The following is a 26,276-nucleotide window of genomic DNA, read 5'->3' on the forward strand; positions in this document are numbered from 1 at the left end:
CATGGGTTTTACCTGTTCCTACTCCAGCCACCATCCCCAATCATCATCTCATTTATGCTGAGTCAGCAGGTTCCCATGATCAAAGTTGCAGCTACTTTTGTTGCCTTCAGGACATGTTGCACTGAGCTCGGTTTAATCCCATTCCAAATTGCCTTATTGTTGGGTGGTTACGAACATAGCTCAAAGCATCTGTGCGCTGATACATTAGGGTGTCGGATATGGCTCAGGTGTTGACACTGCTTGTGGTAGCTTGGGGATGCCCTTGGCATGGGGTCTGACTTATTCTGGCTTATTTCATGTGTTAGGGTGATCTAGAGACCTTTGTGACATTGCTGTCTACCCACTCCCAACCCTCCCCACACCCCAGTCATCTGTAATTGGCAAGCCACTTTATTTGTGGGGTGGGAGGCTGTATTGTGGAGGGTCGTGGCTGTCACGTGACAGCACTGCCCCTACCTGGTCGGAAGACACACCACTGCCAATCAAGGTTTGGCCCCACCCCACTCATCAGTGCACACCTGACCATTGGCCTTTGTAATCGATTAGTCCTTGCTGGCACCGGGCCATTGGACTTTTTAAATTACCTGGGCTGGACCCCATCCACCGGCCCTCCAGCACTATAAAGAGTGCCATATGTGCTTGGCTCTGTCTCATTTGTCTCCGAGGGATCCCCCATTGGAAAGGTGCGCACTGTTTAATAAGGGTTAGGAGCATCTGCTTAATCCCAGGCCGAAGAACCGTGGAACGGCACTGGAAAAATTAGTTAGTATCCCTGGTAGCATAGAGCTGTGCCTGCACTGCGTCAGGGGGTGGCGGGTATCGTATTGTTTTTCCTTGATTGTATGTACCCAGTTTGTTGTGTGTGCATGTGTGTATTTTACCCCTGTTGTGATTCTCCCACGCTTGCTATCAACTGTGCGCGTGTGTTGTTCCCGTTATCTTTTCCCTGCATTTGTCTTTGTAAATAAATCGTTTATCTCTAAGACTGTGTTCAGAGTCCTTGTCCTCTGACACCTCGACTCTGTTTCACAACAGAGGCCCTTTGTCAGTGATTGTTATACCCTTCTCCTGCCTCTTTTTTTCCCTCTTGCCCTCTATCCTCCTCCCCACACTGCTTCCTTTTGACAATGAGATCACCTCAAAGGTACTGCCCTGCTTCTCAGTGGGATGTGTGCAACTAAGACATTAGCTGCTAGCTAAGGTAACTTCTGCCTTCTGTGAATGTGCAAGTCACATTCTTTGCTAATTGGAGGGAGAAAAAACACAAGTAAAGTGAGAAGTCCCAATTTTGCCAATTTTTGGTGTGCCTAAATTTGGCATTGGAGCAAAGCTTTGGAGTAGAAGTCTATGTGGCGAAGATGCGTTTGCTTTTGAAGTCTGAATGTTTTATAAAGGGGACTTACCAGAAGAGTATTTGAAGAGTTTAAAGTATTTACCTTTTGTAAGAATTAGCAGGTGCTGCAACATTTAGTTAATATCGGTTGTCAAACATTGCAAACAAAAACTATCCGTGCATAAGATTAGTCATGCGGCTAGTTGTTATAGGGTGTAGTTGAGACTGGTTAAGGTCACTGTAGTCCACAACTAGTATAACGTTGGAAGCTGTGACACAAAACTTGTATTTTCTTTTATAAAATATCAGGTTATATTTTTCTGTAGCAGGACAACTAATGGCATATGCTGTGCATTAGATGGTCAAAATATTTTTATACAGACTTGCTGAAGATGCACGGTACTAACAGCATAGCAAGGGAAATGAGGATGATCGATAGGGAGGGTGAATTTAAAGCTAAATCAGATATGGAGGAAATTACACAGAAGAATAGATTGCGAGAGAGAACAAAAGTAATAAAAATTAATGCTATTTTTCAAGTCCAAGACTGTTGAAATGAATTCCACAATTAATTGGCAGTCATAATATATCAAAAGATGCTCATGCTTTTTAAAAGCCTACCTAAAAATTTCCAACGAGTACAGTTTGTACCTGGGATGCAAGTAGACAATTTAATGACATTTGATGCATGATGGTAGTGAGATAAATAGAGGAATGTGGTTTTGGCGAATGGTAGAGTGGTGTAATTCTGACAGCTGCATATAGTTGCAAATAGAAACAAAGTGCTGGAAATGCTCAGCAGGACAGGCAGCATCTGTGCAGAGAGAAACTGAGTTAATGTCATTGAGCAGAAATAATTGGTCAGAGAATAACATCTAACTCTACATTTGTTAATATCCTATAAAACTGCAATTTGCAAGTAAATTAAGAGAACCTTCAATAAGCTGTTATTCTCATAATTTATGGGCCTTAGTTTGCTAAAGTCAATGGGAAAAAGCTGTGCACAATAGGTATCCTCATCTCCCTAAACAGTATCCACTGTGCATTTAAAAGGCCCTAAACAAGTAACATTTCAGATTGTACATTTCTGAAATTTGTATTATATTTGCTTGCAGACTCTGTCAACCTCCATGTGCTTATCATCTTACAGCACTAAGATTTTGCCTTTTAAAATTGTATTTCATTAGTTCTCAGCAAGACCTTTAGTTTGAAATTCTGCTCTGCAGCTCATCAAATATAGTTGAGAAAGACTGTTAACCTTGTTGGGTTTATGGAATGGAAACAAAAATCAACCACAGGCTGTACTCCTGATGGCTGTTCAGTAACCTTTACTGTAAAATTCATATGTGTATGAAAGTCATCATGCTCAGTTGCCAACCAGAAACCTCCCCAGAAATCCTCCCAAGACATCCTAAAGTACTTGTTCTTTGTACTTGTGGAAAAGACCTATTGAATTGAGATGCAGAATACAATCTGAAATCATAGTTTGTGAGAGTAAAGTTGAGCCGGTAGGAAAGAATTGATTCTAGGAACTGCCAACAATAAACTGATGGCATTCAGTTTCTATCCCAGTGCTCTAAACTTTGACTTGCCAGAATAACAAGAACAGTTTATATAATTTCTCAACTATGGACTTGAAGTGTTCATTATTCACTTTGACATGAAAAGGAATAGTTCTTTTGCAGGTTGGATCATTAGTCTTTAACCTCTTCTTTAGTGCTATTGGTTGCCAGCCGGTCAAAGATAAAGTACAAATATCAAACTTTTAACCTGGGTAATTCAGGTTGAATTTATAAACAAGGGGTTCAAGCAGTTAAAAAAAACAAATGAATTTGACAAATAAATCAGTAATGCAATATTTAATTTATACAATATAAAGATGTCTAAAATTTTAATATTCCAGAATATTAAGGTGTATGGTGCAGTCTCCAATGTACTAATATTTAACGTCGATCCTAAAAATTCTGATTCTGAAATATTTTATTTGGCTATGTGCTAACACTGGACCCTTTGATTCATCTAATGGCCTCAGATTACATTGGACATGGTCAGAAAATAAAACCTCAGTCTTGGAAGCTTCTGGTAAAATATCTTTGAAAAATTCAGAGCCTATCAGACTTGCTGTCACCTCTATTTCTAAAAGGACTTCTAGGATACAAACTACGTGAAATGTTTTAATTTGTTCAGAGACACAAGAAATTCTGCAGACGCTGGATGTATCTGGAGCAATACACAAAAAGTGCTGGAGGAACTCAGCAGGTCAGGCAGCATCCTGAAATAAACAGTTGATGTTTTGGGCCAAGACCCTTCACCAATTTGTGTATTGTTTTAACTTGTTGAATTGTCCCTTTTTCTGTGAGTTAGACTACTGATCTATACAAAATGCTCAGGAACAAAAGCATGTAGCAGGTGTTCCTTTCTCCAAATGAATATTGCAGAACTTACTTTGGACATAGTGCTTGGGTGTTGTGCTGCCTGAGCAATGAGCTACCATTGTTCTGCAGAAACAAGCAGGAATAAATTTTGACCAAATGGACTAAAGTAAATGACTGTTGCTGATGCTGGAAATCTGAAACAACAAAAATTTCTGGAAACTCCGCAATCAGGCAAAGCATCTGCAAGGAGAGGAACTATTCTGATGAAGGGTGTTGCCCGAAATATTATAGTATTTTACATCGCTGTGTCTATTTTCCACATTCTTAACAGCTTGCTGAAATGGTATAGAGCTATACAGTGCAGAAACAGGCCCTCTAGTCCACCAAGTCCACGTTGAACAGCAAGCACCCATTTCTACTAATCCCATTTTTGTTCTCTCCACATTCCGCATCTACTCCCCCCAGATTCTACCATTCACCTTCATACTTGGGACATTCTACAGTGACACATTAACCTAGGGACCAGCACGTCTTCGAGATGCGGTAGAAAATCAGAGCACCCAGAGGGAGCCCATGCAATCACAGTGAGAATTGTGGAAATTCCATCCCGACAACACCCGGGGGTGAAGATTGAACCTGCAGTTGCTGGAGCTTTGAGGTAGTAGTTCTACCAGCTGAGCCACTGTTCCTCTCCATAATTTTAACTGACGAGAGGTACTTTGACCCCAAGAAATAGGAACAAAATATTACATCAGCATCAAAAATTGTTATTGTTATTCTGTTTCCTAATGCATTGATTTTTGAAGAGGGAATGCTTTTCTGCTGAATCTCCCATTAACGTACTGTGTGTGCCTTGCTCTTGGAAAGAGCAATCAACCTCAATTTCATTCCTTTGAAGGCAAAGATCTCTTTTGGTTTCTGAATGATTCATTGCAATTGTTCAGAGAAATTGGGTCCATAGTATAAAGACATCAAGTGATTTTTCTTTTTCCTACTAGTTTATGCACCACTTTTTTTTATGCAACAAGAGAAATTTTTCATGCTTTGTAAATACACTTCATAAATAATTCCTAGATTTTCACTGAAACCCAGTTTCTCCATTTAATATTTCCCCCCACTCCATTTTTAATATAGTTCTTTAAGTCTGTCTCAGCAACACAATCATACAAATGCACACAATAAATTTTCTCTTGAAGGAACAATGCTTTAGTATTCTAATATTGATTCACTCTTGCATTGCTGCTTCTCATGTTTTTTCATTCTGTATTGTCAACTTGAAGAAAAATAACCTTCCATTTCTGACAGTGTAAGTGTAAATGAAAGATAAATCACCAATTACTGTACCTGCATTGGTTAGTCCAAGCTGCAGAATGGTATTCTCTATTGTATCAATGTGAATTATTTTCGTGTAACTTGGCTGTTTTCTTCTCATCTCCAGCAAGCTTTCTGCTGGAGTGGAGCTATTGGCGGTGCAGTGGTACAGCTAGTAGGGCTACACTGCTCCAGTGACCCAGGTTTTAGAGTGCTGTCTGTATGGAGTTTTCACGTTCTCCCTATGACCATGTGGGTTCCTTCTGGGTGCTCTTCCTCCCATATTCCAAGGACGTCCAGGTTGGTTGATTAATTTGCCACTGTAAATTGTGCCTTGTGTAGGTGAGTGATAGAATCTGGGGAGAGGGGATAGGAATGTGGGGAGAATTTTAAAAAAAAATTGGGATTAGGTTAGACAGATACTTGATCATCGGCATGCACTCGGGGGTGCCGAAGGTCTTTTTTTTGTGCTCTATGACTCTGTTGTGCTCTATTCAACCTTCATCTCCACTAAGATCACACTAATCACCATTACTCATGCACAGTTTGCAGATGACTGATTCTTTCTCATTAGCATATGAGAATATAGAATTTGCAGTAAGTTCCCTTGCTGACTTGCCTTCACCACACAGTGATGAAATTCATTAATACCTTCAGCAGGCCAGTATGGCCTTGGAGGCAAAAAAATGTTTGAAGCCAAAACCTCACTGAGCTGTTTGTCTCCTAAGCAGTAGTAATATTTGTACTGTTTAGAGACATAGACAACCTAAAGTAGGTGCCTCAAAGCACTAGAGGAATCCCACCAACCTTGTCTGTACAAAATCCTCCAAATCCATTGGCATAGTAGGTGAACTTTGTACAAAGATTCTATCACATTATGGTCAGTGCCTCGTCTATTTTTCCTGATCGATCCCCTTATCCTCCAAAAATAATCTCTATTGCGGTGGATACTTGTGGACTGAGCAACAGCAGCCCTATAGGGTGCAGAATTCTGAAGACACTCAACTAATTAAATATTGCTTCATCTCAGTTCTAAATAGCCTTGTGCTGAGATGCTGTCCCGCAGAGTGGAGTATTTGTTGTTGTTGTATGTTTCATGCAACTTTCACTCTGGACACTTCAACTTTTGTATTTAGAATTTTCATAGCTCCTTGCCACTTGGTAAATTCATCATGGTGTTTGCAATAAGTAGGAAGTACTTATAGTTATTTTGGTTATTGTAGTAACTTAAATAGAGACTCTGGTCAGCTTCATCTCAGCAGGAGGTTACCAGGATCTCAGAGTAAATGCTTCAAGGATGTTGTCAAACTTCCTAACTTGTACAGGTCGGAGATTCTTGAACAAAATGGAGGAGGAGCATCTGGGAAGGCTCGGAGAACCTTGAGTCTCTTTGGAAGCATGTGTAAGCCCAGTGAAAATGGTGTACTACCCATACTGTCCACCCCATCAAACATTGTCTGTGGCAGAGTCAGTGGATGCAGTACTTTTGCAAGCAACTCAGAACCATAACCGGAGTGGAAGCAATTACTCTGAACTTCAACTGCTGTCTAAGACTGAGAAGCTACTGTGTAACTCCAAAGGAAATATCTTCCAGATTCAACAGGCAGTAGAGCATTGTATCATTAGATCTAGTTTTTAGATCGAGCATATTTTGAACAGGCAACTAGAAAGAAGCAGGTTCCAAATTATGTGGTGGTGTATCTTGTAACATTTTTGATGTTCATTTTTCACTTTCTAGTCCCTATCTGCAGTAGCTTGCTGAGCTTTTAAACCTTGATTCAATTAAAGCCATCTTTGTGAATAACTGAAATTCATTAAGTAACCCCAAAGCACAATTGCCAAGACTTCCAGAATTTAAATGACTTATTCTACTTTCAAAAGTAACTCGCTGTCATAATGCATAATTTGAGCAAATTTATGTAGCATGTGGTTGCTTGAATGTGGCTTGGTTCTTTTCTGTTTAATATTTTACCAATGGGGAAGGCATATTTACGGATTGATTAGAATAAGATAAATGCAAGAGTATACAGTTCTGGAAAATATAGGAGGAAGTTTTTCTGGAGAATTATTTCTTGGACAATTCTTTCTGAATGATATTATTGTGGATCACAGCGGAAGTATGTGATTCCACAGTAGGTTTAGCAGTGGATATAAATCTTAAGCTGTCAGCTATGGACCAGTGGTAACACACCAAGTCAGATGGTTGTAGGTTGAAGACCCTCACCCAAGGAGGTTTTCCTGAGGTAATTAGATGACATGGGGTGGGAGGGGGTTCATTAGAGCCATAAACATCAGCATAAGCTGGTTGGGTTAAATGGAGACACAAGAGATTCTGCAGATGTTGGAATCTGGAGCAACACATAAAGTGCTGGAGGAACTCAGCAGGTCAGGCAGCATCTATGGAGGGAAATAAATAGTTTGTGTCCTGATGAAGGGTATTGACCCAAAACATTGACTGTTTATTTCCCTCCATAGATGCTGCCTGACCTGCTGAATTCGTCTAGCAGTTTGTGTCTGTTGGGCTAAATGGCCTGTTTCTCGACTGTAAACTCTTGTAGCGTTTGTGATATTTTATATGGTCAAAAATAAAAAGAACATCTGGTTTCCTTTCTTATAGGATGTTACTGAGCAAGTTGTTTTTTGTTTTGGTAATTTGTCACTTTTAGAGTTGCCAGCTTTTGATTTCTAGGCCTTTTAAATCATTCACATTCTTAAACCACGGTAGAGGGATTTGAGCTCATACTTAATACTATTGTTCTCTGCCTGATTTGCAAGTTCAGTAAAATAATTTAATATAGCTATTGTGCTGCTGCCGTTTGAATATCGCTGGTGAAGGCTCGTGACTGAAGTCAAGTTGCATGCAGTTGAAATGCTTCACTTTTATCCTGGGAAATGTTGCTTCAAGAAGATCAAGGCATGTTGATGAGGCACGGCTGATGAAATTGGGGGCGAAATCCACTCAGACATCATTTGTCTTGATTATTAAAATACCGCAGTTTCTTTTGTGTATTTCCAGAGCTTATTTTACTCTTCTCATCTTGCTAGCCTGATTTGAACTTTTAGATTAACAAGTCAAAAATTTTCGTGGTCCAAAGTGAAATCCTTTTTGTTGTCTCTGATCATGTAAATTAATAATTGAATCATAAAGGTGGATGAATTTTTTTTAATATAGTACTGAAACACTGTTCTCCTCAAAGCAATTAAAAACATCCAAGAAATACCAGTGAATGTAGAATGGGATATGAATGTTGTCTCATTTACAGCTTTTTTTTTGCCGGGGGTCTGATTTTAATATTGTTTTTAATGAATTAGTTCCCATCAAATGGTTTAATCACTTTCTACTCTACAACACAGTGCAGAGAACGCCCTCGTCATTGGTGGGAGGGGGTTATGTTCTTAGCAAACAGTCTGTATCCTGATCCTCCGTAACGTGAAGCTGCATCATCTGTGCATGCGTCAAGAAACAGTTGAAAAAAAATTGTTTATTTGTTTACTTTTTTCACATAAATTCTGTGAGAGCAAATTTTATTCTGTGTCTCAAATTTTTGTGTAGTGATTGTGAATTCTGTAAGGGCGAATTTGTTTGTTACCAAAATGGCCACAACATGGAGGTCACCTGCATCATGTTTTGAGGACGTTATTCATTTACAAAATGAAACCTTTGGTTTGGAGTGAAAGTAGAGTTGCCAACTCTAGTTGGATGCATTTCTGGAGGTTTCATCACATGATCTCCCATCTACAGCTTCCCACCCAGATGGACATCTCCTTCCCAATTCCAGTACTTTTTTTTGAACTAATATTCAAGTCTGGTGAATGCCATTATGATATTTGTCCTGTCACCTGCAGTAATATAGAGAAGATTAATTTCTCGATATTCCACAACAGTACTGGAATGCTGCCAACCCTGGATGAAAGTAGAGAAGGTTTGTTGAACAATATCGATTCCACGTGGTGACATTTCACACCATCACCCAACTTGCACTAAGTGGGACCACAGGTTTATGTATACATTTTAAATTGATTTATTAAAACCTGATTTGTTCAGGTTTTAAAACTTTTGAAGTATTAGCAGTCCCGTGTAACCAAGATGAATTCATTTTGGTGATCTTCAGTAAAGTGCCACTAGCAAAGAAATAGAGGTTTTGACACATGTCCATTTTACATCGGGGATTTCCCACACAAATACATTTTCAATGTTGCTGCAGATTAATGTCAAAAATGTAATTTTAATTTGTATTTTTCCCTCTTTTGCCCTCCAGTTTCTTTCAAATAATTCTCTCTCTTTTCATGTGATTGCATCATTTTCCTTTGTTGTAAAACCGTGTCCATAACACTCTGAAACTGGCCAAATTAAACCTTACGGTTGCTGAGTTACTTGTAGAATTGAGTGCTTCTCTTGGAGGCTAGATCGTCGAGGGTATTTGAAGTGGATAAATTGTTGAAAGATCAGGGAACTGAGGGCACAGAAGAGCAGATGAGGCCTGGGGCAGAGCAGCCATGATCATTTTGAACGGCATTGCAGGCTTGAGGGGCTGACAGGCATACTCCCTGCTATTTCCTTGTGGTGTTCTCTTCCCAAAAGAGACCTATTCATTGATTGGGACCAAGACTACTCTAATGAGGAATTTGTGGTTAAGTCGCTTGTACTTCATCATTCCCTGGCACAATGCATTGATCTATCAAACCACTGTGATTCCTGGAGTTTCTCAAACTCTGATTGCGATAATGTGCATTGATCTGTGGAAATTGGATGGTGGCCACAAAGTAAGACAGATTGCAGGCTTGTGTGGTCTGCTGGAATGTTAGGAATGCAGTCTGCTGCTCTGCAGCTTCTTAGAAAACATAATTAAATGTACAGCTTTGCCCTGCCATTTCTTCCTGAAACTCATCCCATTCCTAAATTGATAAAGCAGATAGGGTGGTGGATGGCCGCTTAAATAATTCATTCAAACAATGTTCTCCATTCTTTGGCTTTCAACCGTCTTCTGAAATGTGTCAAAAGCTGCTCCAGCTTTTAGGCAAAAGTTTCCCAGGATTAAACTGACGAGCCTCATGAACTGGTCATTCAGATAAGGATATCTGATTTCCAAAGCTACACTTAGATAAAGTTTTTTAAGAAAATCTAGACTTAAGAAGCAAGCCCATGTTTGCAGATTGAATTTAATTTATCATTAACTAAAGTCAAAGTCGAGTTTATTGTCATATGCACAGGTGCAATGAAAAACTTACTTGCAGCAGCATCACAGGCACATAGTATCATATAAGCAGCGTTCACAAAAAAAAACATAAGCATAAATTATACACAATTTTTACAAGAAAGAACACAATTAGAACAGGTCCATTTTAATACAAAGCGATTTCCAAAGCTACACTTTGATAAAGTTGATTTTTTGTTTTAGAAAATCTAGACTTAAAAGCAAGCCCCTTGCTGGATTATGCTGGATGAATGTCATTACGACATTTTAAAAAATGAAACCCTAAAAGGTCATTGCCAACCTACCCCTGCTACAGAACACTGCCCAAGGTAATAAAGGTGCATGGAAAGCCTGGACCACTTCCCGTATATCTGGAGCCACCTCTCAGCAAAGGCAGCCTTATTATGAGTAGGAAAGAAAACTCGGCCAGTATACAAATGGCACTGGTCAGATCCCACCTATGGCATAGTGGGTCTTCTGACCCAGGTATTTGCCAGAAGACAGCAAAGAGCAACTAAATTGATGGTAGGAATCAAATTTTTAAGTTATAAGACTATAGAACATTTAACAGTATCATGTTAATGGCTCTAATGCTCTAAAGTGGTGACCCAACTCTTTTAACATAACGTTCTATTCCCCTCTCTCATTGCTCATCTATCTAGATTGACTGCATCAGGTTTTTTTTGTATGTTTTGCCTTTGTGTTTCTGAACTAATTTGGTTTCTTAAGACTGCACCACCCTTTATAGAAAAGTCTTGAATAATGCTGCTGACTGACTTTGATGAATAATAGATGTAGTAACCAGTCCCACTCTACTAATTGTTCAACACCATAACTAAGCATTCTATTCTGAGGTGGAATCACTCAATTTCTTTTTCTTTGTTTGTGCTCAATATTCCTTTGTAGCTGTTGCCAGTATATTGTTAAAACTAAAATAACTACAGCTCTATATTGGGTTTCCTTTTAATTTCTCATAGCTGAAAGCATTTTGTCGGCAGGTTTATAAGTGTGAAAGCACTTAATCAGAATCCAAACTCTCAAAGTGTCAGCTCCTTTCTGGATTTCATCTACAACATTTTATGCAAAAATCTTAGAACTTAAAATCAACAGACCTTTACCAAGCTTTGGCAATTTTCCTAAAAACCTTTCAATATCTCACTGCAATTCATGATCTTCTGAGACGTTTCTTCTTTCACATTGTTCACTTTCCCAAACTAAGTGGTGCCAGGTGATGTGATTTGATTCCTAGTGGAAGTAGTACTTCTGACACTGGCAACTCCAGATTACATACAATGTTGGGTACTACTTTGTTATGACAGATGGGACTTACTGAAAATAGAGTTTGCAATTATTTAGCATTTTTCATGACCTTGGAAACTTCCATGTGTTTTAAAGTCAACTAACTTACTTTGTGTAGTAACTTATGTATGTGACTAGCAAGCTAGAAAGGGTCCACACCGGGCCAGGTCATGCTTGCCTCTTGCCGGCAGATCCACAGCGAACTGCAGGGAATCTCCTCTCTGTCCAGTGCTGACTTCCACAGCTGTGCACTAGAATGTAGAAGTCAGGGATAAGCTGCAGGATTTTATTTCCCAGTGCAACAAACAGTGCATCAGTGCAACAAAGAGTTAATACTGTCAATAGATTAATTTAGAAAATATTTAATAACTATTTGATTAAGAATACGATTGAAAGGTATTAAGGACACTGCTAGCGAAATGGTCAACCACTGACTGGAATATAGTATTCCTTTGTCCTTCATACATTATGGAAATATCAGCTCCCAGATGAAGAGGTGAAATGACATCTTGGAATACTGGAAGTCTGAAGTATAAAATCAATAGATATCAACGTTTGAAGTACGTACATCAATATCAGGCTAAATCCCCCATCAGAAATTTGTAGTGGAGAATTAGTTGTTTGGATCTATGCAATGAAGGTTTACATGATTAAGCCGACAAACCTGGAGTTGTAACTCAAGTATTTTAGGGCCAAGGCAAGAGGTTGACTCAATCCTACTGTTTTCAAACCCTGGATCCTCAACTTGATTTTGTTTGTTTATTTGGTATTAAAAATTAATATAACAAGTTTCTCTGTACTGCCCCAGTACTCTACGTTTAATATACTCAATATTTTTAATACTCAATATTAGGAACATTGTTCAAAATACAAGATGCAATGGGTTGGGCTTCTTCATAATGGAAGAAATGAGGGGCGAACTGACAAAGGTCTTGAAAATTAAAGTTTTATACGGTAAATGTAAAGCTGCTTCCACTTGTGAGAAAGACTAGGACCAGAAGTATAAGTCCAATCGGGATTTCAGAGGATGGTCTTTACACAGAAGTTTTAAATGTAGAACTTGCTACCACGTGGAATGGTTGAAGGGAGTGTCACCTCGTATTTGGGGGGAGCTAGATGAAAACAATAGAAAGAATAGTAAAGAATAGAAAGTTAGATGATTGGAGGTAGAAGGAAATATGTGGAGAGCAGAAACGCAGTCAGGATGGTTTGGGCCTAATTGCCTCTTTCTATGCTGTACATTTTAAACAGTTCACAAACGAGATGTGTTGGAATCTTGGAAACGATCTTCAGTGGAAACCTTGGAGGAATAGTGCAGGTGATTGTTAATGTGGTAATCGCAGAGTTTCCTAATTGTTAAGCAGGAAATCAGCAGCTAAAACATTAGCCATGTGTATTTACCATTGTTCTAAATTTTCCTTCCTTGAACTCTACATTTCGATCGTTGAAGGAATGTCTCATGGGTAAAGTGAATTTCTCTTTTCCACCCCAGAATGAGTTTTATGAGAGCTTTGTAGCCCTTGGCAATTATCAAATAATTGACTTGAAAAGGAAGCAAGCAAAATAAGTTGATCGTGCTTTTCGGCATTAAGACCCCTTTTCATTGTTTTGCCTTTGCACTCCCTTGCTGTCTGAATGCTTGTAGCTGTATAATTGAACCTTTAGAGCAACTACTCTTGAAATCCCAGATTGATGCTTTTTCTGCCCAGAAAATGGGTTGATTTACCACCATCATACCAATGAAGTTTTATGGGTGTCTGGAATTTTAGTTTGTGCTAAGAGAGCTGAGGTCACGAGAAAACCTGCTGCCTTCAATCATTGTGCAGGGTTGAAAGTTGAGATGTGTTGTGTGAATCTACCTTTTAATCAGCTATCATTTTGCTTTGAAAATAAAAGGCTGTACAGAATGGAAATCTGAAATAAAAACATAAAATGCTGGAAAGACTCAGCAGGTCAGATGAGTCTGATGTTCCAATGAAGGGCCTTTGACCTGAACCATTAATTGTTTCTCTCTCCACAGATGCTGCCTGACCTGCTGTTTTTCTAGAATTTTTATGTTATCATTTTGTTTTGTGTTTATGTAGCTATAAATGCAGGTAATTGTGTCTAATCTAGCGTAGTTTCATTAATAAACCTCTCAAGGAATATAATTTGCATTTTCAGTAGTATTTTTTACTTCATGTTTTAATTAATGTTTTCTCATCTGGATCTCATTGCTGCAGCAAATCGCTATACTTTGGCCATCAGTCAGAGTGATAGGAGAATGCACTGGAAATGGCACTGTTACTGCGGACTGGTTTTACTGTGATGTGGAGGTGGCAAGCTTGCCTGGTTTGAGATTTTCTGTCATTTTGCTCCTTTATTAGTCAAAAAAGGAAGATGGTGGAGTCAAAGAGCTTTGCTTGAGACTGTTTTGCCATGGGATAGAAAAAATATGATTGAAGTGTCCAAAACCTCTGCATAGTTCCTGACTAAACTATGTTGACAGAGACCTGGGAGCAGATGACCTTTCTTCCCATGCTGGGTTTTGTTATCCTCATGTAATCTCAGAAGGACTAAGAGTAAAGAACAATGATTTTATCAAAAGTAAATGAATTCTCATGGCCTCGTGCATTTCAACAATTGACAGAGCAGTTTAAAACGACACTTCAGTTTTCTCGTTTGGGTTTTTTTGTCTGTAACCATACTTCACAAAATAAACGTATTGGAGAATGACTGGAAAAGAAAGGTGACTACAGTTTTATTTTTGCAACTGTTTAAAAGTCCCAAGTATATTTTGGGGTCCCCAACCCTCTCTCAATGTCAGAGGTACCCACATTTAGGTGTTCCTTCCCTAAGCTGGAACATTCGGTACTTTACTGTCTGATATAGCGTGACCTCAATATGTGAACTAAGGTGCTCTGCAAGAAGACTCAGGCTCAATGATGTTGCCCAAGATTGGCGGCTTGCACTTGGGAAAACTGGCAATTGCAGCTTTCGGCATTTGATATCAGTGGAGGTGGTTCCTAAATGAGTGGTTCCGTTTCTTTTTTCCTTCCTCTGATTACGGCAGCCTCGTGATTCTTGATAGGAGTACAGTTGCTGCTGTCACAAAACAAACAAATGCTAAACTACACAAGGGACCCAATCTTTATAAGGTAAAAGTCAAAATGGTTGTGCAGATCATGTAAGCAGATACATGGTAAGATGCATGTGATCAGGCATCATAGTCAGGTGCCTTGTGGTCAGAGTGTCACATTTCAAACTTTCAAACCTAGAGTTAACAGCCGTGGTATCAGGGTAGAGCTGAGCAATTACTTTAATGCTGCTGAGTAAAATATTACGTTGACTGAAATAAATATAGTGGTGATCATGTTGTGTGAATGAAGGTCATTTTTATTGAAGATAAAAAAAATCAATCTTTAATGTGACAGTTTTCTTTTTTAATGTGCCAAAAATGATGGTTTAGCTGCTTATTTTTGCTGTGTTCCTGATTTTGGTTAGAGTAAAGGAATAATAATAATAATAATACTGATATCCTTGTGGATTGGGTGGGGGAGGCCTCTACATGGGTACATACTGGGTTCCATTTTCATTATTGATTACTGCCTCTACATGCTGCACTCTATCAAGCAGGCATATGCCTGACACAGAACCATTAACCTCAAAAAGGAAGACCAATAACAAAAAAAAAACTGAATAATTTCTGGAAGTCTAAAGTATCCTCATCAGAGGATTTAACAGTATTTTGACTGTAGCTCTTTGGGGTAGAGGGGCACATTTAGCCACTTTGGATCTCAATTCAGGATGCACACGTGCCCTTTTGAGCAACTTATCTTTCTTTTTCAATCTTTTTATTAGTTTTCAAGTTAATACAGATTAATGTTTATACATGTAATACAAAGAGTTCAGGAGAACAATCATGACATGGATAATCATAAAGAACAATAAAGTATAAAAGAAAATCTGTAGATCCAACGATCTGTTAGTGAATGAATATAATATAAAAAGATTTATTATAAAATATAAAAGAAAGAAAAAAAAATCCCCAAAACAATAAGAAAAATTATAAACAATATATCAAACCAAACTAAGCTAAGGAAAAAAAAATTTTTAAAAAACAGAAAAAAAAACTGGACTAAAATCTCTCAATAGAAACAGAGCAATATTATGTTGTCAACTCCGTTCCTCTAAATTGAAAGGTTATTATAAGGGGATCTATATCATGTGAAAATATTGAATAAATGGACTCCAAACTTCTTCAAATTTAAGCAAAGGATCAACAGTACCACTCCTAATTTTTTCCAAGTTTAAACATGATATAGTTTGAGAGAACCATTGAAAAGTAGTAGGGGGTATTGGATCCTTCCATTTAAGCAAAATGGATCGTTTGGCCATTAATGTAACAAAGGCAATCGTACGGTTAGCGGAGGCAGATAGATGGCGCAACTTATCATTTTGTTCAGATGTGTTTTAATACTGAACACAATGTTATATTGTGTTCCAAAAGATCAGTAATGGGGAAAGGTTGTAAATTCTAGTTTCAAGTGCACAGTGTTGACAAATGTTATGTGTTGTGAGTTCTAGCTTACAGGGTGAAGTGTTCAAGTTTAGAGTTACTGGGGAAATTGATCAACCAGATGTGCAGTGGGAACTTTCATCAGTTCCCGTGCTGTGCTGAACTATAAACGTTGTCTTGGTGAGAAAGTGAATACTGATGTTGTTGGCTGTTTATTTTTTTTCATCTAGCTCAAGTTAATAATTGGACAGAGATGTTCTTCAGATGTGCAGGTTAACCTTCCTGTAATTTTTCTTGCCGTCCTTAGGTTTTGAATGCTCAACGAGCTGGATACAAAGCTGCCATTGTATACAATGTTGATTCTGATGATCTTATTAGTATGGGGTCCAATGATGGTAAGTAAGCTGTTAAATGTCATTAAATGCACAGTGGAAGGAGTTCAAGCCCATGATCTCTGCTGGGACAGCGGTAGCAGACTGTGGAGTTACAGAAAATATAAAAGGGTCAGGATATCTGATCCGAATCACTGTGCAGAGAATTCTGCTGGGAGTGCACAGATGAATCCTAAAAGAGAACAGGATTGACCCGACTAGGATGCTGTTAGTCAGATAGCTAGCACACAGTCCATACACTCAATGCAGCAAAGGTTACAGGGAATTCTTGAAGTTATCACATGCCTAATTGTACATCAACAAGAAATCAGTGCCTTGTTAGCAGAAAGGTAAGAAATAAGGGAAGAGTGAAGCATGGTACATATTGGCCACAATATAGTTGGAGTGGAATTACTATAGAATATGATGTATGAAAAAGAAGCAAGAGTAGATTATTTTGCCCATTATGCTCGTTCCACCATTCATTAGGATCATGACTTTCTTTTACCTCAGCGCTTCTTTCCTGCACAAATCATATATCCCTTGATTCCCTTAATGTCCGAAAACTTTTCCATCTCTATCTTAAATATACTCAGTGACTGAACCCCCACAGCCCCCTCGAGTAGAGAATTCCAATGATTCAATAAATTCATGGTGCAGTAATTTTTTCTCATGTTGATATTGAATGGCCAGTCCCTTGAGACGATGATAATCGATCCTAGACACCCCAGGCAAGGGAAATTTCATCCCTGCAGCTATCCTGTCAAACCCTGGGCAAAAAGGCGTGTACATTTCTGTGAGATCATCTCTCATTCTTTTAAACTTGAGCAGATACGATCAATCTGCTTAATCTTTCTTCATACCATAAACCTGCCAACCCAGGATCAATCAATCACACTCACTCCATCACAATTATATCCTTTGTGTAGAATGACCATAGCTGTGTATAGTATTTCACCATGCTCTATATATTGGGACCAAATCATTTCGACTGTTGCACTTGCTGTTTGCCTTCCTAATTACTATTGAACCTGCATGTTAACATTTAGTGATTCATGTACAAGGAAACCCAAGTCTCTCTATCAAGAAAAAATACTCCATGTTTCTACTTTTTGTGCCAAGTTGGATAACCTCACACTTTTCCATTTTATTTCATCTGCCATATCTTCACCCATTCACTTACACTGCTATTCACTATATCTGCCGAAATCTCTCTGCTCTGCGCTGTCTTCGGAGCCCTGCCACCCAGCTTTGTATCGTTGTCGGACGTGGATATATTGCACTGGGTGGCAGGGCACAGAGGATAACCTGCATCAATGATATGAATGTTATGAGGCTCTGTCACCCATCCCATAAATTAAGCCATTCGGTCCATTGAGTCTGCTCTGCCATTCGATCATAGCTGATTTATTTTTCCCTCTCAACCCCATTCTCCTGCCTTCTCCCCATAACCTTTGATGCCCTTACTAATCAAGGACCTATCAACCTCCACTTTAAATATACCCAATGACTTGGTCTCCACAGCTGTCTGTGGCAATGAATTCCACAGATTCAGAAATTCCTCCTCATCTCTGCTCCAAAGGGATGTCCTTCTGTTCTGAGGCTGTGCCCTCTGGTCCTAGACTCTCCAACAACTGGAGACATGCTCTCCATTTCCACTCTTTTGAAATTATTCTGTTTAATTCCTCTGTAATTTCTCTTCCCCGCTTCCCCCCCCCCCCCATCAATTCATAATTTTCTTTGTCTGGATCTGTAAGAGACCCATACCAGCTTTTGACAGTCCTTTCCTTTTTGCATATCTATTAGAGGTTTTGACAGGCAATTTTTGTTTCTTAGGCTCATACAGCATGGAAATGGGAGCTTCAGCCCACTAAGTCTGCAGGCCTACAATTTGACTCTGTCAGTATGGCTACATTGTATGGGAAAGCACAGTGGATTCATTGATCCTCCTATCTTTTGCTGTACCTGGCCTCTTGGTATATTTGTACTATAATAGTAGCATGTATCCCAGATTGTCCCACCTCCTACCAGCTTTAGTTTTGTGTAAATATTTAAGGTTCTGGAGTGAAGCAGGGAGAGATTTCTTCATCCTTTAGATCATAGACCAGTATTTTGAATTTAAGACATTTGCTGATTGTACTTAGTGTGACATTTCATAAGCTACATGTTGATATACAAGGGCATGGCAGACAAAAAAGCATGTAGGGTGCTGCTTCTAAAGGAACTTTTAATTTGTATTGTCATATACTTTCCCCAGTTCTATTATATTTTTTTTCTTGAGAGGTGGGGAAAGAGTTAACATTTTTGAGAATGCAAAATCACTCCCAGATTTCCCTGCTCTAAGACATTTCCAGGATATCAGTTTGACCAGTTTCATTGCCTATATGTTGTCCTTTGGTTCCAAAAGAACAAAGATGATCTTTTTGCTTTACTTATTTGATCGTTATGCTTATCCCTGTAATCTTTAGTCCTTTTGAATTCAGAGTCTGTGTCTCTTATCTGTTGACTTTGGATGCCTGTATTAGATGCTGACTCTCCAGGAGAGGGAAGATATTGTAATGTGTTTGCTTATGCCTCCACTATTCACTGCTTTATGTTTTTTAATGCCATTCATGTGCTCTCCTTTTCACCATTCCCGCAATCTCCATTCTCCCCCTGACTCTGGTCCCATATGTGTACACTGCACACACTTCCTTCTGTACTACATATTTTCATTGCAGTATGTACTTGGTTTAAGTTGAGGAATTGGTGATAAAATAAAATCATTACCAACACTGAATTTTGCATTTCTTATTTCTCATGATATAGAAGAGCATTTGGCCTTTCATGTCAATACCAGTACTCCAAGCAATCTCATCAATCCCATTTTTCCCCCCATATTTCCCTGTAACCTATTCTCTCTCACGTTCCCCTAACACCTCACTGATTCTCTCACCAACCTTCTGAATAATTTACATTGACCAATTAAACTAGCAATCAACATTTCTTTGGGATATGAGAGGAAACCAGAGTAGCCAGGGGAAATCCACCCAGTCATAAGGAGAGCATGCAATTCCACACAGACGTCACCGAAAATTGGGATTAAACCCGAGTTGCTGGGTCTGTGGGATCGCATCTCCAGCTGCTGCGCTACAACGATAAAAATATTGTACGCAAGTAAACAGGGCCAAACTGTATCCCCGAATCTTATTCTGGCTACTAAGAAAATTGTGATTTTTTTTTTGTTTTGTTTGATTGTTAAGACTTCGTGAATTGCATGCTAATGGCAAGTTAATTCAAACCAGAAGATGCCATGGTATTGCAAAAGTTTAAAGAAAAATCCCAGAAAATGAAGGAAAATTGCCCTTAAATTGAAAATATAAAATAAAAATAGAAACTATTTAAAGTGATGAAGTTGTGCATTATCTGTTTGTTTTGCAGTGTCCACAGTATTCAAGTCTCATTCAGTTTACTTTCAGATATTCAATAAATATCTAGTTGTAACTGGAAAGATTTGCATGCCTTTAGATTTAGGATTTGTGATTACGGATATTGTGACTATCTTTGCTGTTTAACATCCTTTCCCAAGAGTAACTAGAAAACCTTTTCTCAGTGCCCTTTTTATTCTGCCCAGAGAATTTTGCACTTTATGCATGAATGTTTTGCTTCACTGCATCCTGGTGAAACTTTAATCTCAACATAAATTCAAATGTCATTCGGCTTCCAACAATCAGGTTGAAAACATGCTTGACTTTCAAGATTGTTTTTAAACTTAACAATTGTACCACTGGACATCTTGCACCTCAAACTAGTTTCTAAGGGATTTATGCTCTCACATTCCTTGAAGATTGTTTCTGCTCAATCTGCTGAGATTAAATTGCATTACCTCACAAGATTTTTCCACCCATTGTTCATGGTGACCTTGCTGTGAACCACTGGCTAAGCCCTCAAAGAATCTGCGTTGTTTAATATTCTCATTTGTAATACCGAGCTTTGAAAGTTATTTCTGTAATGCTTTATTTCACAGAAAAAAAATTAGTTTATTTTTCCTAACTAGATTTCATAAAAGTGCAACATGAAGCTGATATTTTTTGTCTTGCCACATCGACATGGCAGATTATATTTGCATTTCTCTAGATTCTTTTACAAATTTAATATTTTTGTTACTCATTCAATTTTCCAATAATCTGAGAAAATTTAATCTAGATCACTATTTCCTTACTGCTACCAACACACTCTAGACCTTTATTTGCATGTTTGCCAGCTCTTCATTTTATTAAAAGATTGTACAACATATTTACTGAGCATGTCTTTTTAGTTTTATAAATATACAACTCTAATGCCAACTAAGAGATTGCTTGTTTGTGCCAATAGTCAGCTTTTGTCATGCAGTTGAAAAAGATGTTTGCGATTTGCAACAAGGAAATGAGGCTGTGAGCAACTATTCATGTGCTGAAACTCTCCCTGCATAATTTGTACAGCCCCTTCCCCAACCCTCAAGGAAGAGTTCAGTGTTATTCGCTTCTGAAATTTTAGGAAACAGATGAAGTATTCTCTTCTGTAAGGAAGGCCTTGTGTTAAAAGCATTAGATCAAGTAGAACCTCTATTGATCCAGGAAGTCTGGTCGCACAGGGTTTTCATTTTGCAATTTTTGAGGTCCATTTCCTGAAAGTTAGACTTCCTTGATGCTTTCAAAAGAAAAGTAAGCAATATGGTGCTGAAATTAGAAGCAATCTTTTTTGAGTCACCTAAGGAAAAAGGACTTTATAATATATTTGTACAGTGCTTGTACCATTATTCTGAGATTAGCTAGGAAATAATCAGAGTAATAGAATAAATAGTTTTCTGTCTTCTCCAAATATTAGCAAACATTTTTATTGGGTCTTCACAGGTGTGGGAGGAATAATTTTATTGCAACTATTTCTTGACCTTCTTTAAGTTGAATTATAATTACCAATCAAAGCTAAATATTTCTTGTTTGAAAAATATTTGTTTTTAGAATGTGCGATAGTCCAAGTGATAATTTATAGGCATAAAGAATTGAGGTTTCTCTTTTCCATTGGCATTCCTAAATTATAATTTGTGTATAAACAGTTGCCTGGCCCAATAGTATATCAGAACTAAAAGAAATGAATAATCCTGGCAGATGGAATCTGAGTTTAGTTTGTAAAGTTCAAATATTTCACTCAATTTATACCGCAGCTGTCGCAAAATGAATTTCTCCTCTGCACCAACACTAAACTAAGAGTGTGCAGTACCATTGAAAAATAAACCTCTGCCTTGGCATCCTAGCAATATATCAGCTTCTCCAATTGTAGGCGTGATGGAAGAGCAATGATACAAAGTGTGGAATAACATTTAAAAGCACATGGTGGTGCCCAGACTTTGCTGGAAAGTGTGAGCATCTACCTGCAAACTACTGACAAATCCAGCAACCTTGAGATTTTCATGTGAACTCCTGAAATCTTGAGCTTTTTAATTAGCAATGTGCTGCTGCTGTTGTGAATGGAGTTCCTGGGAAGGGCACAGTTGTCCCACTCTGCAAGAACGACCTAGTAATAGAGTACTTCCCCATTCATTATAATAGATGAAATTCGTGCAAAGACTAAGTGAGATCTTTTTGTTTAATTGAATGCTTTAAACTGTATTTGATGTGAGGTTTATGATATTTTAATTTAAGTTAATTATTTTTGAGTTTTTGCATGTATTTCTCAATGCAAAAAAATCATTAGTATTTGACAGCCAGGTAAGCCAGTAGATGTGGCTGAGTTCACTATCATTGTTTTTATACCTCCATGGTTAAGACTTGCTCTAGCTCTCCCACTTTTATGTCATAAAAGGCCTAGACAGTGAATGGGCCTTTGCCATGATGGACTGAAGCAGCTTCCAGCCACAAGTTCCTGCTAGACGTCCACATCAGTTAAGTTCACTCTTTGTTCTGTGGTTAATTGCAAGGGCAGTTGGCTCACCACCGACCACAAATTCACGGTCAATGTATCTGTTTCCAGGATATTTTTGTGTTATGAGATCATGCGGTCTTCCATTAATTTCTTCTAATTTCCTTCTTAAAAACTTTTTTGTGAAATAATGCAGCCTCTGAGCAAAATATGGCAGTAAAACATAAAGCAAATAGTTTGACTAAAAATGTTTTGCTTTCACTTTACAAGTTGTATATTATCTTGTACAAATTATAAGAAGTCTGTTGTTTCTCTAAAAAAAAACCCCAGAGCCACTGATTTATTCAGAACATAAACCTGACTCAAATGGGAAGTTTATCAAGTCTATCCCCCACATGAGAGCAATGTGACTAGACGCCTCCCACTCTCCCATTAACAATGCCATCTAGATAAGGCAATAAACTTGGCAAATCTAGGTATTTATTGATCCTCCTTTGTCTAAGTTTGTAAAAAAAATTATGCTTTTCATAAGCAGACAAAGGTTAAATTTGTCCAACATTAGATGCCATCACTGCAGTGATGGAGGACTTTCTGCCATGCTAGCTGACGAATAAGCAGTGGAACAGATCCTCCTGAGTGCACTACTTGGGAAGGAAATATAGTTTCATTAAATCCAATTGATGTGCACATACGTAGTCCACCTGATCCATAAGACATAGGAGCAGAATTAAGCCATTCGGCTCATCGAGTCTGCTCTGCCATTCGATCATGGCTGAATTATTTTTCCCTCTCAGCCCCATTCTTCCGCCTTCTCCCCGTAACCTTTGACGCCCTCACTAATCAAGAACCTGTCAACCTCCGCTTTAAATATACCCAATAACTTGGCCTCCACAGCTGCCTGCGGCAATGAATTCCACAGATTCACCACCCTCTGGCTAAAGCAATTCCTCCTCATCTCTGCTGTAAAGAGACGTCCTTCTATTCTGAGGCTGTGCCGTCTGGTCCTAGATTCTCCCAGTACTGGAAACATCCTCTCCACGTCTCCTCTATCCAGGCCTTTGAATATTTGGTAGGTTTCAATGAGATCCCCCCCCCCCCCCCCATCCTTCTAAACTCCAGTGAGTACAGGCCCAGAGCCATCCAATGCTCCTCATACATTATCCTTTTCATTCCCAGGACCATTCTTGTAAACCTCCTCTGGACCCTCTCCAATGCCGGTACATCTTTCCTTAGCTATGGGGCCTAAAACTGTTCTCAATGCTCCACATGTGGTCTGACCAATGCCTTATAAAGCCTCAGCATTACATCCTTGCTTTTATATTCTAGTCCTCTCAAAATGAATGCTAACATTGCATTTGACTTCCTTATTACTGCTTCAACCTGCAAGTTAACCTTTAGGAAATCCAGCACTAGGACTCCCAAGTCCCTTTGCAACTCCAATTTCTGAATTCACTCCTCATTTAGAAAATAGGCTGCTTCTTTATTCCTTCTACCAAAGTGCATGACCATACACTTCCCTATGATGTATTCCTTCTGCCACTTCTTTGCCCATTCTCCCAACCTGTCCAGGTCCTTCTGCAGAGTCCCTGCTTCTTCAACACTACCTGCCCCTCCACCTATCTTTGTATCTCTGCAAACTTGGCCACAAAGCCATCAATTCCTGATCCTTTATCAGTCACAATTTTTCAGTTCTACATATGTAACTCAGGGACATAAAAAAGGAAAAACCCTATAAATAAGTGCCAATAGGATCTAGGGTTTATTCTTCAATCCCCTTATAACTAAATTCAGCTTAAAATGGATCACTTGCCCACGTAATTTGCAACCACATGCAGAAAATTGCTAACTGCAATTATGGCACATTTCTGATGCATCTGTAGCAATCAAGCTTCTGCTTTTTAAAAAAAAATTATATTTGTGGTACTGAAAGTTTTTTAACATCTGACCAGTCGATTCAATGGATTGCTAATGTTCCTTTATTCAAGAAGTGCAGCAGGGATAAGCTAGGTAACTACAGGCTGCTGAGCCTTATGCCAGTAGTAGGGAAATTATTGGAGAAAATTGTGAGGGTCAGGACTTAAGTACATTTGGAAGGACAGAGAGTGATTAGGAATAGTCAGTATGGTTTGTGCAAGGGAAATCTTGTCTCAGTAATTTGATTTAGGTTTTTGAGGAGGTAACTAAGGAGATTGATGAAGGCAGGGCAGTAGACGTTGTCTGCATGGACTTCAGTTTGACAAGGTCCTATATGGTAGGCTGGTACAGAAGGTTAAGGCATGTGGTGTTGTCGGTAGCGAGGAAGGTCGTCTAAGGCTACAGCAAGACATGAATCAGATGGAAGTTTGGGAGGAACGTTGGAGGATGGGGTTCAATCCCAACAAGTGTGAGGTGATGGAAGTCAAATAGGGGTAAGGTGCATGTAGGAAATGATAGGCACCAAGGAGACCTAGGGTCCAAATCTATAGTTCCCTGGAAGTGGTGACACTGGTTGATAGGATGGTGAACAAGGCAAATGGCATGCTTGCTTCCATAGGTCAGGCCATAGAATATCAGATCTGAGATGTTATGTTAAAACTTTACACAACACTGATTAGGCCACAATTGGGAGTATTGTGTACAGTTCTTATCACCACATTATAGGTAGGATATGTTTGTGCTGGAGAGGGTGCAGAGGAGATTCACCAGGGTGTTGCCTGGATTGGAGGACCTTAGTTATGGGGAGGTATTGGATAGGCTGGGCTTGGTTTCACCGGAGCAAAGGTGGCTGAAGGGTGATCTGATGGAAGTGTGTAAGATTATGAGAGGCATAGATTAGATAGTCAAAATATTTTTCCCATGGTAGGGGTATCAAAAACAAGAGGATGTAGGTTTACTGTGAGAGGAAGGAGTTTCAATGAGGATCTGAGGAGTAACTTTTTTTATACAGAGCAGTTAGTATTTCTGCTAGAAGAGATACAGGAATCCAATACAATTACTATGTCTAAGAGCATTTGGACACTTAAATAGGCAAGGCTTAGAAGGATACTTTCCTATTATAGACAATTGGGATTAGTGTAGATGGGCGAAAAGGTTGACACTATGGGCGGAAGGGTCCATTGTGCTGTCCAATTCCTGGCATGTCCCCTTTGACACTCACCAACTTTTATCGATGCACCATAGAAAGCATCCTATCTGGATGTATCACGGCTTGGTATGGCAACTGCACTGCCCAGGACCGCAAGAAGCTGCAGAGAGTTGTGGACAGCTCAGCACATCATGGACACCAGCCTCCCCTCCTTGGACTCTGTCTACCTCTCGCTGCTTTGGTGAAGCAGCCAGCATAATCAAAGACCCCACCTACCCGGGTCATTCTCTCTTCTCTCCTCTTCCATAAGGCAGAAGATACAGGAGGCTGAGGGCACGTACCACCAGGCTTAAGGACAGCTTCTACCCCACTGATAAGACTATTGAACGGTTCCCTTATACGATGGGATGGACTATGACCTCACGATCTACCTTGTTGTGACCTTGCACCTTATTGCACTGTACTTTCTCTGTAGCTGTGACACTTTACTCTGTAATATTATTGTTTTTACCTGTACTACCTCAATGCACTCTGTACTGACTCAATGTAACTGCACTAATGAATTATGTAATGAATTGATCTGTACAAATGGTATGCAAGACAAGTTTTTCACTGTACCTCGGTGCAAGTGACAATAATATACCAATACCTGCCTGTGTGCACATCATAGTACCAGTAATATTTGGGTGGGACATGGTGAATGCAATTGTTTTATTATCTTGTCCTCCTCCAGTTCTCTCGTGGCACTTGAGAAGTTGAGATTTTTATTCAGTGGTATATCTTTTTGTCAAGATGTAAAATAGTTGTATTGCAGCATACCGAAACCATGGTTGTTTCACACAGGGAAGTGGTTAAAGAGCCTTGCTTGAACTGAGTCATTTGTACCAGCTTTTAAATATTTGCACAAGAACACATGCTTTAGATTCTGCTTTAGAATCTCCAAAGTGAAGTTG

General features: G+C 39.0%; 1 protein-coding gene across 1 annotated transcript in view; it reads left to right on the top strand.

Moving 5' to 3' along the window:
- LOC127571788 (E3 ubiquitin-protein ligase RNF13-like) overlaps positions 1-26,276 on the top strand; it is a 211,809-nt gene that overhangs the window by 102,676 nt on the left and 82,857 nt on the right. Inside the window, 1 exon segment of the mRNA XM_052018493.1 lies at positions 16,319-16,406. Coding sequence (XP_051874453.1) covers positions 16,319-16,406 — 88 coding nt within the window.

Source organism: Pristis pectinata, chromosome 6 (genome assembly GCF_009764475.1).
Source record: "Pristis pectinata isolate sPriPec2 chromosome 6, sPriPec2.1.pri, whole genome shotgun sequence".
Classification (NCBI taxonomy): domain Eukaryota; kingdom Metazoa; phylum Chordata; class Chondrichthyes; order Rhinopristiformes; family Pristidae; genus Pristis; species Pristis pectinata.